Source organism: Aspergillus pseudotamarii, assembly GCF_009193445.1.
Source record: "Aspergillus pseudotamarii strain CBS 117625 unplaced genomic scaffold BDV38scaffold_31, whole genome shotgun sequence".
NCBI classification, from domain to species: Eukaryota; Fungi; Ascomycota; class Eurotiomycetes; order Eurotiales; family Aspergillaceae; genus Aspergillus; species Aspergillus pseudotamarii.
The window spans coordinates 100668-117128 of NW_022475045.1; the positions used below are offsets into that span (position 1 = coordinate 100668).

Sequence of the window (16461 nt, forward strand, 5' to 3'; positions counted from 1 at the left end):
GTCCTTTGTGGCTCAGTCACTTTGCGCATGACAAAAGAAGCGGTGGTCAGTAAGTTATTTTCTTCGTCTTGTTATTACGCTCATCATGGCATTATGTAGTCCGTAGCAGCGGGATGATCTTAATCAAGGACCCTGAGGAGGCTGCTTCGGTACTAATGATGGGTCTCTTTATGGAGTAGGTCAAGGAGACTCATCCCAGACCGTGAGAGTATCACCAATTAAGATGAAACCGATCTACCCGTGTCGATGGAAAGTTGTCCACCTGCAGGCCGGAAACAGTGGCGTTCGGGAAGTTATCAGGGAGGATTGAGTCTAGACTGCTTCTTCGCATATAACCTCCCGCTGGCAATTTCCACCGGAGGGGTAAGCTCGAGGTACGAGGAAATTGCCGTGGATCATTTGGTCAATATCAATGTTCTTTAGTTTAGTTAATAATCATGCTTATCTAACGAAGTATAGAGGGTAACTAACAGAAAGGAACAATCACCCACACAGCCCTCACCCTCATCAGTCTGAAACACTGGCCCCGATCATTTCCCGAGACGAAGCACTCCATATGGGGAGTTCTTTTCCGTCCCCAAATCAAGGGGAAACTTTGTTCCCAAATATTGTCATTTGTCAAACGTCCCAAGAAATTCTAGCAAATTTGGTCCTCAGTTTCGTGAGTCCTCCGTACCACTAATGTTGTACGGGATCCGGAGAATACCAAGAAGGGCTGGGTTGGATACCGAGTACAAGCCGAAGTTGTCTGGAACCCTTTGCCGAGATCCACTCGGTGCTGTCGCTCTGATCATCACCCGGGTTCTGATTGTCAAGATCAGTGATGGGATGATCTACACCCGTCCAAGCTCATGTCCAGTTAGTAGTCGTCCTTAGGGCTTACTATATCCATTTTTACGCTGTACCATCTGCCATGATAATACAGTGAGAATAATTGTTTTTTGCATCTTCACCCATATCTTTTCCTCTGTGACTCAGTATTGTTACAGGGCCCAGGTTTCAGCCTCGGCTGAGGTTTGAGGGTTCCCTCCGACTCTCGGTTAGAACGGACTCCTAGGAGACACTCAATAGTTTGATGTTGGTGGGATCCGCCAGGAAAAGTTTGTCAAGGAACATACTCCGGAGAGATGCACCAGAACGGATAAGACTACGATATGAACGGTGAATGGACCCCTATTTTCATGATCAGTAGTAGTAGTAGTAGTAAATTAGGCAGAACATTCTCGGATGAGGCAATAGGGGGCCATAGCAGACTTTTTTCTTCTTTCCCTTTCCTTATTTAGGCGTAGTCGGATACTACCCGACGTCTTATGTTATCACTCTCTAGATAACTAAGTAAGTTGCCCACTTGCGCTAAGACGAGCGTCCCAGAGTTGCTGTGGTGGTTACGGTATATTACCATGACTGGAAGGCCAATCAGGTCCAGTTGGCCACTTGGTGTCCACCCCGGTACCTGACTAGTTATTCGAGATATTTGAACAACTTCACAGCTGCCACCTTTGACTGGGGACCGGGCCACCTATCTAGAGAAGTTTAATAGACGCCGGTGCTCTTTTTTTTGTCGGGATCCTGTGAGACAAGTAATTAAAAGCCATGGACGATGGATGGTCAGATCTGACTTGACTTCCCAACGGTGTGACGTGAAAAATCATCCAATTGGTTAGTGTGTATCGAAGATAAAAAAAAAAAAAAAAAAAAAAAAAAAAAAAAAAAAAAAAAAAAAAAAAAAAAAAAAAAAAAAAAAAAAAAACGAAAGAGAGAGAGAAAGAGTAAAAAGAAAAAAAAAAAGGTACAACCGTGCGACGGTAAATGGAACAGGCACGCGGCGAGATTAAACCATAGCAACAACCAATCACCGGATAGGAATGGGGATATGAAACTGGATCCTCATCTCGGGACAGCCCCACTTTAATCATACATCAAATTACAATTTTATGCGATTGATTTGATCGGTAACGTTGCAACCCTTCACCCCCCCCCGTGCGCATGAGACGATGTAGGGAAAATACTAGTAGTAAGAAAACTTGGCCAGGTTTTTTTTCCCCTGGCGTATTGCGGTTTTACATTAGTTCGGTATATTAACTAACTAATTATTATGGAGTATGGTTGAGTATCTGTGCGATGGTCCCAGTACTCCGTAAGTCCAGACTTTCTCCAACATAAGATGATTCCTTCCCCTCCCTCGCCGTCTTTTTAATTCCCTCTTCCTTTGTTCACTCGGTAGACTGCTCTGTACATTCTCTACATTCGCTCTCTGTGTTAAGAGACCATTCGTTTCACTACCCAGTCATTCTTTTACATTGCGAATAGATTTCGCATCCCACTCTCGTTACTTGACTAGCGCAGTCTCCCTCTGAAGAGAAGGAAACACACAAAAAATCTCAATATCAAAATCCATATCTATCGATATTAAAGACATTGACTGTCATCGTACAACTTCAACAAAATGCAATTGAACAACAAGATCTCCGTCGCTCTGTTGGCCGCTCTGGCTGCTGGTTCTGAGGCCAGCCATGCCCGCAACCACAAGCTCTTCCATGCCAGGAACGTCAACTCGACGGTGTCCACCTCATCGGTGTTTGTCTACCCGACCCCGTTGTTGACCCCCAGCTCTTCCGTGCCTGCCTCGTCTTCTCCTGCTGGTTCTTCCCCCGTTGCTTCTTCGGCTGCCGGATCTTCCTCCATCGCCGCCTCTTCAACCTCGGATGCCAGCTCGTCTGTCATTACCCAGGCTCCCCCTCTCAGCACCGGTGTCCCTGGATCCTCTGGCGCCGGCAATGACAACACTGGATCGGCCACTGATATCACCATCACTTATACCCTCGGTACTGGTACTACTAAGAGTGTTGTCACGACAACTATCCACAAGACCGCCACTAATACCGAGACCATCTACACTGTATGTTCGCCCTATGGAGTTGCTATCTGTCTTACCCAGGAATGTTTGGACTGACCTTCATCACAGAAGAGCCCTGCTGTTCCTTCTGCCGGTAGCGAGGAGCAGACCACTACTCTCCACTCCACGTCTACTTCTACCCTCACCGTTGTAGATGTTCCTACTTCTTCTGCTGCACCTGGCAACGCTGGCAACGACGGTAGCGAGGCTTGTACCGGACAGGCCACCGTCACCGTTACTGCCACTGTCACCGAGACCGTCACTGGGGTATGATTGATTTGTTTGCTACCCCCTAATTTTTCCAGCTGCTAACTAGATTTCTAGGCTCCTAGCGCTACTGCTAAGCCCGGTGATGACTACACCAAGCCCCATGACCAGGACCACCAGGAGAAGCCTGGAAACTCTGGAAAGCCTGGCAAGAACAGCGGTAACAACGACGAGGATGAGAATGACCAGGGCGAGAACAACAACAACAACAACGACGACAACGACGGTGCTGAGAGCACCAAGGCTCCTCTCCCTGTCCCTACCCACACTGGACGTCCTCCGTTCGGCAACGGCACCCTCCCTATTACTACCAGCGGCGTCGCCAAGCCCACTGGCTTCTTGACCAGCAGCAAGCACGCTTTCCCCACCAACTTCCGTCGCTCTCATTAAACCAATGGATCGCACGACGACCTCACTGGTCCCCAGAGCATGGATATGACCGTCTGTAACTAAAGATTTCATTTCGTGGCGAACCGCGCGCTGGCACTATACCTTATGAGGGAGATGCTGTTTTACTTCTGGTACAAACTTGATTTAGACATTCTTACATACCTTTCTTCACCTATCTGGCAGGGCAACCTGACCGGTGGTTCTTCGCTTCTTGCAAATGGGATCGAGCAGGTCCTACTTTAACCAACAAAGCTTTCTTCTTTTCTACCTTCTGTCTCTCCCCTCGTGGTGCACTTTCTTGAAATCTTTGTATATCGGAATGGCCCTCTACGGTCCACTGGGGTTACGGTCAAACAACACAAAGGGGACACCAGTGAGAAGGGGAAAGTCGTATGCCGGAGTTGGGTCTGTACAAAAGATTCTTTGGCCGACTACGGGAGTAAGACGTCTGAACCAACCTGCGACGCCAAAAAAGAAACATGATGAACTCTATGGATATGGATATGAGAGCGAATTATTCCGATATGTATCTCCTCTATGACAGAAATCCACAGGCTTGGGTTAAGTTTACATTTTCTGCACATGAGTAGTTGTAGAGAAGAGCCACGTAGATAAATTCGGTGTTCTCTGCCTAGCTTGCGGCAGTTATAGATTAGGCCTGCGCCAGCTATGGACCGAAGAGCAAACTAGACATACGCATATATTACACGTAATATCTCCACACTATATATACAGATAGTAATATACATCATAGAAATACAAACAAAGGTCCACCATCAAGCCATTTGCACCACTCATTCACTCAATTAGTTTTCCAAAGCCCCAACCCCCTCCCGCAAGAGACGATCCCGCATGATATGCCAATCCAACCACGTCACGCCCTGCAACAGACAATCCGCCAAATCATCCAATTTCCCAATATCAGCCACACCCACCGCTCCCCGTCTCCTCTTCTTCCCCTTCCACTTCGCCAAATACGCCTCAACCCACCCCTGTAACTCCTCATCCCCCGAAACAGCCACCTTCAAGCCCCGCTCCCCATCCGCAAGCGCATCATCCAACCACCCCCCAACCAAATCCATCTTCACCTTCTTCCCCTCCCTCGTATTACTACTACTACTACTACTACTACTACTCCTCCTCCTCCTCCCTTCCTCCTCCTCCTCCTCCTTCTTCTTCTTCTCCACTTCCTCCCCGCCAAGCCGATCCCCCCAATACCGGACCACGCGTTGCGGCTCCACGCCGAGCACCACCGGCGCAGAACCACAGGAAGACGTTCCCCCCCGCTTCCCCCTTGCCCTCTCCCGCCGCAACGCATACAAAACAGCATACAACATACCCTCAAAGACACCGACCCGCAGCGTCCACTCCTGAACCGCACTGCCGCCTCCTGAGCGGAATCTCTGTCTCTCAATGAGGACATGCGTAGGTTGGTATTTCTCCAGGAGTGTAGTAATTAGTATATACGCCTGTTTGGCGTATGGCGAGGGATGGAACATCTCTTTTCCATCTTTGTCCTTTTGGCATGCAAATTCGCTTAGTTCATCGATATCAGATGAATCTGTGCCTTTTATTGACCCCAACTCTGGTAGAGAGGGTGACGGTGAAGAAGGTTCAGGACCAGATGGTAGTAGTAGATCCGAGACAGCTAATCTGCGCCAGGCGTTTAGGGTTGGTGTTGTCATACTCGCCGTCCCTCTAGTGGTAGATTGGGGACTAGGGACGAGAAGATGAGCGAAGGCGAGGTTGCGGATGCCCATGTCAATACTGAGGATACTTAGATTTTGGTTCTTTGGGTTGGTCTTGGTCTTGTTCTTGGAGACTAAAGATGGAGATGGATACTCGCATTGGGCGAGTTCGGTCTCCAGTCGGTTTATTAGGGCTGCCTTGGGACCGGCGGAGCGGATGCCCGTTGCTTGGGCGATCTTTTGGAGTTGGGATGCTTTTAGAGATGAGAGCCATGTTGATGGTGGGTTGAGAAGTGTAGGGGAGTAGCGCATGATATAGTTTGGGGATATTTTGGTAGATGTTTTAGGGGTGTTGGTCTAATCGGATCGTTATGTTGATTTTAACTTGGCATGGGTGATAGATCGACAGGATATGCGATGGATATACAATTGACTTTTAACTTATCTGATCTAACTTACAGAGGATCTCGGGCTTACATAAGACATAGCTGGGCAACCCCACTCATTTTCAAATGCACTTGAGATCCCAAGAAGGCTGGAAATTATCTCATCACACGGCCATACAATCATTCAATAGCAGCAGAAACTCACGCAATTTACTCTTCCCTTATAACCGCTCAAACACTGGATTCGCCATCGCTCTACACAATATTACCTTGAGCATCTGTGTAATACGTGCCTTTTCTGGGACAGCCTAATGCTTTAACAATACCCTCCTCATGCGCATTAATATGTCTCCTTGGCCGCGTAGCTATCATCTCCACTGGCACACCTGTAACCCAGTCCACGAATGTGTTAGCTTTTCGAATGGGGACACTTCCACATATGGACGGATAGACTGTCCTCTGTCCCATCGAAACATGGAAAGCGAGCCTGACACTAGGGTCATTGTCCTGAGCTTCTTTAGCCCAGCAACATGGATGTCGTTTGTCTGGGCAAATCTCTGCCTTGATTTGAATCTCCTCTGGAAACTCGGCTCTACTCTGGCCGGGAAAGGAGAGTAGGATTGCTGCTATGTCAGGAGCAACGTGTATAACCAAGTTACCAGACTTTATGGATGGTTTCCAATAACCTCGATAGGACACACCGTCTAGTATTGCGGTATCTCTTTCCCTTTTTGTTCTCTTCCGCAGAAGATGATTCAGGGGTAGACATAGCGAATTAGCCATGGTTGAGGATGTAGCTAGGCAGCGATCTTCCAGGTCTCTGTGGTCGGAGATTGGAACTAGATCTTTGAGACAGCTGGAATTTGGAATGTCGTTCATTTCAGAGTTTAGTATTTCCACTTCTTCTAGTGAACTACAACCAGCAAGCATATGTTGTTTTCTTACTTCGACCAGTTGGAACATTTCCTGCTCCTTTATTTCATCTGAACTACCAAGAGATTCTTCAATTAGATCGTCCAGCTCGTTTATTTCAAGCGCATCATCCACTGGAGTTGGAATATCGTCGAGAGCATCTTCGGCAAAATCGTTCCCCTGGTTCAGTTCTCTCCAGAGGTCCCTTATGCTCCTGAGAGCATCTTTGTGAAGAATTCCTTTAGCATGTTTACTCTTTTGACCTGGCATGCGCTCCACCAGAGTCCTCTTAAATCACCGTGGGGTTGCTCTCAATATGTGAAGCAATAGCATCAATCCCCGGACTAATGTGCCCCCTATACTTTGCAGCCGGCATATGTCTTCCCTGTTCTGGAAGCCTTTGCGGAAAAGCCAGGCTTCAACAATAGGATCAAGGTTCGAGGGCGTTATAAGCTCAACTCCCTCCATTTCTTCTTGATAGAGACACAAGATCTTATACACGGCTGAAGCTGAGTTGCCAAAATACGGCTTGATTCCCTTGGTGTTAGTTAATACTGCTGCTATTTTAAACAGCTCACTTATACTTTGAGCCAAGGGTCCAGGCGATGCCCAGAGGCATGCCAAAGAGGCGGGAGATTCAAGGTAAACACGATGTAACTCAGTCTCATCCATCTCAACATATCCGATGAGACTCCCACAATAGAGATCAATCGTGAATTGGTTCACAAGGCAATCTGGCGGCAGCACGTCTTTTGCAACACTTTTATCTCCAAGAAGAATTACTTTGAGATTGCTCTCCATGACGAGCCTTCTATGGAAATTAAAAATGACATCCCTTAGCTGTTTATCGTCTGTGTAGGATCGCGGACTCTCTCCAACTTCGAGGGGGCGTGGGTCTGAAAACCATATCAGGGAATTTGTCCCATCAAAACCGCTCTCCCGGAGACCCCATGGTATTCCTGACTCGCCCCGCTGTACGAGAGTCAACCGATAGTTTGGAGTGATACCTAAGCGAGATTGCGGGTTGCCAATTGGTGGAGATAGATTGGTATGCGTCCTTGTGAGTTGATTTACCGAGTGAGTAAACGCCTGTAGCCAACCGTTTAGATTAAGCGCCTGCTGAGTTGATAAATCCTTGTTTCTAAGACATTTGTTTCATTGCCTGAGGAATACGCATCAAGGCATCCTGAAATATGTCCAGGTAGTCTTTCCACTTCGTAACAAAATTACCCTGTTTCCATTGTCGAATACTCTGATCGTACGCCCGAGTTTCTGTTCAAAAATATGGCCAAGCTTGGATCTGGGGATCGGGTGAAGAAGTAAGTCTAGTAACAGATGAATGGATCTCAGTCGCTGGCTCAACTTGGGCCATTGTTACAGGCGTACACGAAACCCAGGTAATGTCAAATATTACTTCTGGGTCAGCCGCCGATATATTGAACTTGTCTGTCAGAATGTATGGAATGGAGCCTGTATGTATAGACCTGTTTAATGGGAACTGAGAAATATGGGGAATAGACAGATGACATGCTGAAACAAAATGGAGACATGTGTTGATATACCCTTTCGCTTATCAGGGGAAATGGCTATATCAGTGAATGAATCACAAAGTATAACTTCTGTTCTTCACAGGGCCATCTAATGACTAGATTGGATCTTGCACAAGATGCTACTCTTCAGCTATATTATATATTATCCTATTCGTAGAGAGCACATTGGCCCTAGATTAACAGGGGAAGTAGATTTCTGGGCAGCTATGCTTGTAGCCCGCCCGTTCCTGACCGAAGAATATTGCCTATTGTAATGAGTGTCACCGTGTCCTTGATTGAAGGCAGCGAGGCAATTATAGTAACTTGCAATGATGTGGATGAAGTTGTATGCTTCATTAGAAGCCATGGTACAGAGTATGCTTGCCCTTTGTAACTTTGAATCCCTTCCGTGAAGAAGGAAGGCACAAGGATAAAGGGGTAAAAAAAGTATTTGAGAAGAAATGAGGGCCCGAACCGCGATTCGAACGCGGGACCTCTCGCAGATTGTGCTGTATAAGCCAGCCCGAAGCGAGAATCATACCACTAGACCATCCGGGCAGATGATGTAATGTTTTCGGTGTTTTATGGTTCATGTTTATAGAATGTTTCATTTCACAGTGATGGAAGTTTTTTTATTCTCTCTGTTACATCAACTCACTCGCAATACTGGAAACCCAGATTAGCTGAAAATCCTGATATCTGATATATCCCATTAGTTGATTGATAGCCACCATGGTGGCCAAGTTGATTTGCTATACAAATTGGTATGGAATCCTAGATCTTGAGGGATTGCATCGATGATCAAAGGCGTATACAAATTTGCAAAGAACCGAAGGCTGTGAAAACTTTAATCCGGTGTTGTCCGTCGTATCGGATTACTAGTATACTACTAATGTAGACAGTACACGTGACATTAGGGATCCACTTTCGTACTTGGAAGGCGAGAAAGCCCTATCCATCCTAAAACAGTAACCACCATTGACTGATCGTCCATCGCCAAGCAATGTTTTTAAAGGCTCAAATACAATGTAGGTACAACCTAAGCCCAGTTTATGATGTGTATGTACATGGAGCGCCATCATTCAGTGTTGCTTTTCGAGCATGAAAAGATGCTCGAAGTACAAAAAGAAAGTTTTGTAGGATGAAGGCCCGAACCGCGATTCGAACGCGGGACCTCTCGCAGATAGAACTGTTAAGCCAGCCCGAAGCGAGAATCATACCACTAGACCATCCGGGCATTTCATGACATTTTCCTGAGCAAATTGCATATAGATCCATATCATAGCATCGCGTAGCAGATGAAAGGGTGAATATAATTACAGACAGGAACATTTCTTCAGGTAATGCAGCAGTTAATACAACTAGGTTTACAATTCAGAGTATATTGCTTACTTTATCTTGACTTGACTCATTCAATACAGGTACTTCTTGATGGCAATAACCACCTATTTTCTATAGGGTATCAGAAAGAACCCACTAGTATTTTAGGACTACACTACAAGTCGACCTAAGTGACTAGTCTTTCGTTGGCTGCATATCAATTAATTAAACCTGCACCACTAGTCATATTTGAGCTATTAGGATTATATATAATTATTGTACACACTTTATCCTCTGAATCAATGCGCAGGTAAACAAGGCCTCTCACTTCTATTCAAACATGTCCCAAAGTGCGAGATGCCAAAAAGACGAACACCGCCAGATGCCAATCGGCCTTTTAATGTATGGAAATTTTCCCCAGTTGACGCCAGAACCAATAACTACCAATGCAAAAACGCTGAATTGCATGTCACGAAGAGCGAAAATAAAATAGGAAAGCAAGGAAACAAACCCTCGGATGAAGTAGAGAAGCCTTCATGACGCTATGTGGGCACATCCGCGCAGAGCATCATGCCATGTCATGATTGCTCATCGCCACGTCGGTGGGCGACACACTTTCGCGTACGTAGAGAATAGGTGCCCAGACTCGCCAGTGGAGGACACCCATATGCGCGAGTCTCATGGCAACCCGTTCAATACCATAGTGTTGCTGTGATACTGGCGAGTGGGGATGGCTTCGTTGAGACTCGCAGATAGCCAGAGGTGACATGGTTAGGTACTGTTGTGCAAAGCTCATGGTGGCCGCCATTAAGTTTTCGCGCCACAAATTCTGGAAATGTTGGAAGAGTTCTGACTCGCCTAGCAGATGGGTTTCCAGCTGATTTTCAATACGGGTCATGACGCTATCTGGGACCATGGTTATATCGCAATTATATGCCTTACACGCAGAATGCGCGATTTCCAATGCAATGCACCGTATATTTTTCATCCATTGAGGCGACCGTCGCCTGCAGTCCTCACTCTCATCGATCAAGGGCTCGATGCGAGACCGGAAGGTAGCGTATGCTTGTGCCTGAGCTGGATGATATCGTTTGAGCGGATTAACGCAGCGTTGAAAGACTTCCCAGCAGATGTCAAGGGTGATAAGGCTCTGCAGACATGCCCGCAACTGCCACAGGCGGTCAGAGTCGAAGATAAAAGTTTCTGGGAAACTTTCCGGAGTATGGAACTGTAGCAGGAGGTCTGATAAACCGCCAAACAAAATCGCAAGGGGTCGGAGGCTGTTCGGCTTTTCCATCCTGCTCAAATCTCGTTCACGTAGTTCTTGGTACCATAGTCGTGACGATTCCACGCGGAAATTATCTCTTTCGACTTTGCTGCGAAAATACTCTTGAAGAAATGGTATAGTGTCTTCTATAAGTAGAACACGGAATGCGCGGATTTGATGGTTTGCAACGTCCTGTCTCAAAGCATTAGTGATTGGTTTCTTCCTGCCCTAATTGTACCCGCCGAGAGTCCGATGCCTTACCAATTTCATAGCCTCTAATATCGCAAACAGCGTTTGGAGACCACGAACAATCTCCAAGGAATTCTGCGATCGTGACCCTGAACTGATCTGTTCAACCATACGGTCTGCCCATTCATCGCGCATTGGGGCGCAGTGTGTTTTGAGCAATGCTGCAAGCCAATTTGCCACGTCTACCATATCAAGGACACCCTTCCGAATTTGTTGCATCAGCAAAGGTACCTCGAGATTTTGCATCACACTAGGGTGATCCCGTTCCGGGACGAGGGTTTTCAGAACATCCTGCAAGGTGTCAAACATAGACGGTAGTCGAGGCTCAAAGGTTTGCTGCTGGTCTGCCCACATATTGTCGCATGGGATGAGCGGTTGACGAGCGGCACAGAATGCGTAGATAGTAATCTCGGTAGCCATGGCTTCCCAGTAGTCAGCAGCTTCCTGCCTTTTTCGCCGACCTTTCTCACCGTCTAAATCCGGTTTGAAATGGAGATCGCGGTCGAAGTTCGCATCCATGCGAAGGTTGATATTGCTCATGATACAGGGCAAATCGAGCTCGCTCAGGGTGCTTTTGGTGACTGGAGGGTATCTCTTGGCCGTGAGCAACAAGTTATATTCCTCCACATTGAGGCCCAGCTCCTGAGGAATGCACATGGCTTGTGAGGAAGGCGAGGGGGTGTTACTGCAGGCGGGCTGTTGAACCTCCGGCGAAGCCTGGTGAATATCATGGTCGCAGGCAAAAGGACCCTGACGTTGCTGGTTTACCTGCGCCGGGTCTTTGTTTTTATTCGTATCCCGATGATCTAGAGAGTCGTTCTTGGGGGAATCTTTGGAGTGGCCGTTGCCTCCGTATGGTTCCAAAGGACCCTCCGTGCTGTCCTCCTGCTTCCCGGGAGCGTCCCGCCGTGCCTCTTTGGTTCTTTGAAGGTCCATTTCCCATCCAGTCCCGTTGATAGCCGGGGGTAGTCGCAAGTCTGGGTGGTTGAGGAAGCTCGTGGAACCCGGGGAGAACAAGTCCTTAATCAGTAATGTATGAAAGAAGTGTGGAGTGTTAGATCGTGGGGGTCACGGGCATTTCTCTATTGATGGACGCAAGGCACCGCAACCCTCCACACTGTCGGCGGGGCGATTAGATGAAAGAGATCCCCTTCTCCAACCCTTTCAGTTAGTCCTTGCCTGAGGCCGAAGGGGGCATTACGGTGAGGAGGGAGGAAATAGTGCTCACCTGATGCGGGTTACCCGATGTCGATCAACCCCCGTTGATACCAAGCAACACCCCCCAAAAAAAGAATGATCTTCAATCCTCTTCAGATGATCTGTCTTTGGTATCGCACGAAGCTGCAATGGTTGCTACTTTCTTCCTTGTTCTCTTTCTTCCCCTTTGTTTTCCCTTGCTCTTTTAGGGCCCTTTTCGGTTTCTCCCGCACTGAAAGAAGTATAAAGGGCACGAGCACGTCAACGGCGACCAGGCTCAAGTAAACTTGTCCACGAAGTACTCAAACCAGGAAAAAGCAAAGTTGAAGAATAGCCAATGGCTTTCTATGCGACCACTACCAAAAACTAGACAGGTTGAACGAACAAAACAAACGGTAGTGGGTTACAGTAATGCCGAAAGGGAGTACAGGTCAAGCCACTTCGGTAGCAAAATGGACGGGGATGGAAGAGTGTTGATATAAGCCAATGGTATGGGATGGAACTTAAACATAAGATCTGAATACAGTCATGGGACGGGAACAGAGGGAGAGAGGGGAGAGAGAGAGAGTAAAAAAAGAAAAAAGAAAAAAAAGGAAAGAGTCGAGAATGATGAATTCCTCCACCCGACCCTAGAAGCATAGAATTCAAAGAGAGAGAGAGAGAGAGAGTAGTGAGTGCATGAGTGAGAGACTGTCGGAAAGAGAAAGAGACGATGTAGACCAACCAAGGGTACAGAAAAGGCACTAATGTAATTGACGCTGGGTTCGGTTTAGTATTGAAATTGAAAGAAAAGGCTGAATGGGAACAGTATGGGATGAAACTATAATACTAGTAAAAGAAAATATTCTTAGCCCCAAAGAGCGCCACTGTAGATAACTTTTTTTTCTTTCGGCTTTTTCCCAGGGCCACGAGAGGGAGGAGGAAGGCAAAGTGAGGCTGATCCATAAAATTTTGGATATGGACGATTGCAGCCGTGACTTTGGAGCAAAGAAAAAGCAAGTGACATACGGAAACGTCCACTGCCGTCGAACTAGTCGCATCGATGATTGATGACGTGGGATGCCGAGCAGTCGGCAATGATTTCAGGTATTATTGTTTCGTTTTCTACTGTTTAACTTTACTTCTGGATCTGCTGCTGGGGTTTAGTAAACGTTAGTTAAGTTGGGGTGGAGACTTAAAATGGAGGCCATCCTCAAAGGGGGGAAAAGATGGATTCCTAACGGTCGCGAAAGGAGCTGCCTCTCTACCCACGGGCGGCGATCCCCTGTCCTTCACAACCTTGAAGGGGGATTTTTTGCCGGTCTCAGCAACATTCCTGATGACAGTCCGCAGGGATTTGAGAAAGCAAAAAAAGAAAAAAAAAAGAAAAATAATCAAATAGAATTCAAAACGGGCACATGGGGTCATGTCCATACAACCTGTACGATCTCAAGGATTCGGCGTGCACCCAAACACAATGCTAATACCCGGCAATGCGAGAGAAAGCGAGTCCGCCGTAGATGCATGATACTACCCGTTTGAGAAATCAAGGATTTTATTAAATACTGTGAATTGCCACCGGCGCCACCAGTTCTTTGTTGCATTATTGCATTGGCCGTGGACAAAGAGAGCCACGGAGGCGATATCAGTAAAATCAAAAGTTATGGAAGGCATTGCAGAAGATTGATACGGTCTTCGTTGCCGTAGTGAGCGTTCGGTGTATTGCAACTTGTATGCGGCCTTCCACAGGTTGTGTTCGAGCCTTTTACCCCTTTAGAACGAGCTTAACGTAGGGGGGGGGGGAAGAAGGTAGTAGAGAGACATTCCAGTCTTAAGCATATCAACTTCTGAGCCCTTAATACCCTCCTCCTCCTCCCTTCCCTGTTTCGCTATTTTGGCTTTTCCCTACTCATGTCTGTTTGGAGCCCTTTGAATCCGTCTCCAGCTGCGTATGCTAGGTATGATTCAGTGCGTCGGTGTCACGCGTGGCCATACCAGAATATGGGGACGGTGTTGGTCTTGTTGTGTACTGTCCAGAGTACTTGGCATATTCCCTTGATGCTAAATGGGGGTTGTCGACGCTTTACTTCACGCAAACGGGTGGCCACGAGCATCACCTCAGGGGAAACTTAATTTTCTTTTCTTTTCAACTTGGTGAACTTGGAACTGTTGGTACTATGCCCACCATCGTGGTCACCATCGAAGTAATTCACACGATCGTATGGTGCATGGGAGACAATTCACCCACCGACAAATTATTTATTTTTTTTTTAGTTTCCCTTTTTCGACATTTTGCAATCGTCTCCGGGGCCCGTCGGCGGGATCGCTTGTGGCGAATGGCGGCAGGGAATAGGAGAGAGTCCCATCTGAGAAACCTTGTCTCGGGGGGTGGGACGATGGGGATATTCCCTGATCCACTCCCCCAGCAGCTTGATAGATAAATCTCCCAGGATTCCAGTCGAGAGTGGATCACGCGCGATGGAATTGGCTAGTCAGCTTCTGCCGCGCTGATAATAACAGCGACATTGTGCTTTGTAGTCGACCTAGGTTGAACCCCTGCAAGTTCCAAGGGGAAAAGTACAGGATGCGGAATAAGCTCTTCATACCTCGAGCGATATAGTACCCGGTATAAGGATGTGGATCGGCACGAGAACTTCTCAAATAAACTCTACCTGGTGGTCATGATGTTTTTAAAAGCTTCTTTGGATTTCAGCAGATATTAAATTTTGTTGAAACCTGCGGAAATGGTGAAAGAGGATCCCCGTATTGCGTACAAAGAGGGATCCTCAGGTGGCCGGAACCCTGACGAGACCGCAACTAATCGAAGGGGCGTACGAAGGAATGGGAGTCGCTTGCGCTTGGCGCCTCACTTTTGCAAATGCACTGATCACAAAAGATTGCTCAGCGCGCGTGGTCGCCTCATTCCGGAGGCCACCGGAGCCACAAAACCCCCCCCGGTTTGCATCAAAATTTCTATAAAAGAGCGGTGTTATTTGATCCCACTCGATGCTCCAACACACAACGCTAAAATGTCTTTTGCTTGACTTGCCCACTGAGTCACTGACTGCACTTTACACCTGTCAAGGCGGGGCCTCCATGGAGAGCATCTATTACATGGTAATGTATAACGGTAGCATTACTCCGTGTTCTGTGCACCGCTTTGAATTTCCTATTATGGGGGTCCCAGATCTCACGTGAGCACTCAGGGAGTTGTGTTCCCTGAGTGATGCGGACGAGACGCACTAAATGCTCACTGACCACTCCGGGAGCACTCCGAGAGCATGGAACACAACGTAGGCTCCGACTAGTCAACGCTCGCATTCTATAAGCAATTTCAATCTCGCTTTTACAAAGGTAGCCTTGGCTGATGGCCTGATACCCCCTCCTGTATAATAGAACATTGCATGATGGACAATCAAAAGAAGTTTGATATGTAGTAAGTATGGCACTATTATGGGCTTCTTTTGCCTGAGAAGCAAGGCAAGAACTATATACCAAATGGCAGTTCTTATGGGGTGGCCGCAGTTGGATAGCTTTTTTAAATCCTAAGGATTTCTATAATCGCTTTTATAAAGCTGTTTCCTGTACCTGTCGGTTGAGCATCCTTCATATAACTCCTCTCGAAACTCGGCATGAAACCTTTTCTTTATCTTGGTGCATAATATGTACTATTGAAATAGAAGTAACTTGTTTATTGCCCTGCTATGTAATATGAAACCCATCCGTGATACCAGAGGTGATCCATGGTAGAATAGCATTTAAAGCATCCCCTGACTGGGACTCTTTCTGATTGCTTTAGTTATGAAGGGTGGCTTTGAGAAATGTTTGAGGTACCCTTGGCTGTGTAGTTCCACGCACCAATTCCCAGCTACCAAGGACGACGAAATAGTGGGAGAGTGATAAAGTCGTTGCCCATGTACTCTATATATCTACTAAGCATGAAAGGTAGTCCTTGCTGAACTAGTTGTAGGATCACTGAACTCGTCATAGATCCTCCTGCGTTGTATTCTCAACAAGGGACTTATGATGACTTGCCCATATTCAAAGTAGGATATACCATACCATTGATTGGCTTATTCGGCACCTTAGGTGTAAGAAGCCAAAGCTTCGAATCGTGACCTCATCTATAGAGACAGCAATTGTCCTCTATCCTAAGCTCGGGCGTAATCCACCAACTGTAATAGAGGGCAAGAGTCTTATGATGTTTTCTGACGCAGTACACAGTCCTCTACCGCTTGTCTTAGTCCTTCTTCGAGCCCAACAAACGGCTTATGCCCGAGTCTTTTCTTCACCTTGGCGATAGAAAAAATATTTGGTCATACAACTAAGCCGAACCTTAGTCCTCGTCAAAGGTGGTTCACCCAACCTGAGTGCCCAAAAC

The 16461-nt window shown here is 47.0% G+C and overlaps 5 protein-coding genes and 2 non-coding genes across 7 annotated transcripts; 2 read left to right on the forward strand and 5 right to left on the reverse strand.

Moving 5' to 3' along the window:
* The first annotated feature begins 2191 nt into the window (after nt 1–2191).
* Nucleotides 2192–4125, forward strand: BDV38DRAFT_248418 (uncharacterized protein). Its single transcript, XM_032054729.1, has 3 exons — nt 2192–2899; nt 2966–3163; nt 3221–4125. The coding sequence occupies exons 1-3, from the start codon at nt 2447–2449 to the stop codon at nt 3551–3553; spliced, it is 984 nt and encodes a 327-aa protein (XP_031912907.1). The 5' UTR covers nt 2192–2446; the 3' UTR covers nt 3554–4125.
* Nucleotides 3639–4130, forward strand: BDV38DRAFT_102360 (uncharacterized protein). Its single transcript, XM_032050865.1, has one exon. It carries the CDS (start codon nt 3771–3773, stop codon nt 4092–4094), a length of 324 nt encoding a protein of 107 aa, XP_031912908.1. The 5' UTR covers nt 3639–3770; the 3' UTR covers nt 4095–4130.
* A 229-nt stretch (nt 4131–4359) lies between these two features.
* Nucleotides 4360–5553, reverse strand: BDV38DRAFT_283521 (uncharacterized protein; the record flags this gene model as incomplete). Its single annotated transcript, XM_032060053.1, has 1 exon — nt 4360–5553. One exon carries the CDS (start codon nt 5551–5553, stop codon nt 4360–4362), a length of 1194 nt encoding a protein of 397 aa, XP_031912909.1.
* Nucleotides 5554–5882: 329 nt separating this feature from the next.
* On the reverse strand, nt 5883–7340 carry BDV38DRAFT_283522 (uncharacterized protein; the record flags this gene model as incomplete). Its single annotated transcript, XM_032060054.1, has 2 exons — nt 5883–6763; nt 6902–7340. The coding sequence occupies 2 exons, from the start codon at nt 7338–7340 to the stop codon at nt 5883–5885; spliced, it is 1320 nt and encodes a 439-aa protein (XP_031912910.1).
* Nucleotides 7341–8534: 1194 nt separating this feature from the next.
* On the reverse strand, nt 8535–8626 carry BDV38DRAFT_t140. Its single transcript has one exon. It is a non-coding gene; the product is annotated as a tRNA-Pro (tRNA).
* Nucleotides 8627–9214: 588 nt separating this feature from the next.
* On the reverse strand, nt 9215–9305 carry BDV38DRAFT_t139. The gene has a single exon. It is a non-coding gene; the product is annotated as a tRNA-Pro (tRNA).
* A 637-nt stretch (nt 9306–9942) lies between these two features.
* Nucleotides 9943–12018, reverse strand: BDV38DRAFT_102421 (TCP11 family protein). Its single transcript, XM_032050867.1, has 2 exons — nt 10917–12018; nt 9943–10847 (listed from the first exon to the last, which is right to left on the reverse strand). Exons 1-2 carry the CDS (start codon nt 11838–11840, stop codon nt 9957–9959), a joined length of 1815 nt encoding a protein of 604 aa, XP_031912911.1. The 5' UTR covers nt 11841–12018; the 3' UTR covers nt 9943–9956.
* Nucleotides 12019–16461: the final 4443 nt, after the last annotated feature.

Bases quoted from the DNA above. Each gene is read 5' to 3' on its own strand.
- BDV38DRAFT_102421 (XM_032050867.1), bottom strand. From the start codon at position 11,840: ATGGACCTTCAAAGAACCAAAGAGGCACGGCGGGACGCTCCCGGGAAG. The intron at 10,848-10,916 runs GTAAGGCATCGG...GCTTTGAGACAG, and splicing joins TATTAGAGGCTATGAAATTG to GACGTTGCAAACCATCAAAT.
- BDV38DRAFT_102360 (XM_032050865.1), top strand. From the start codon at position 3,771: ATGGGATCGAGCAGGTCCTACTTTAACCAACAAAGCTTTCTTCTTTTC.
- BDV38DRAFT_248418 (XM_032054729.1), top strand. From the start codon at position 2,447: ATGCAATTGAACAACAAGATCTCCGTCGCTCTGTTGGCCGCTCTGGCT. The intron at 2,900-2,965 runs GTATGTTCGCCC...CCTTCATCACAG, and splicing joins ATACCGAGACCATCTACACT to AAGAGCCCTGCTGTTCCTTC. The intron at 3,164-3,220 runs GTATGATTGATT...CTAGATTTCTAG, and splicing joins TCACCGAGACCGTCACTGGG to GCTCCTAGCGCTACTGCTAA.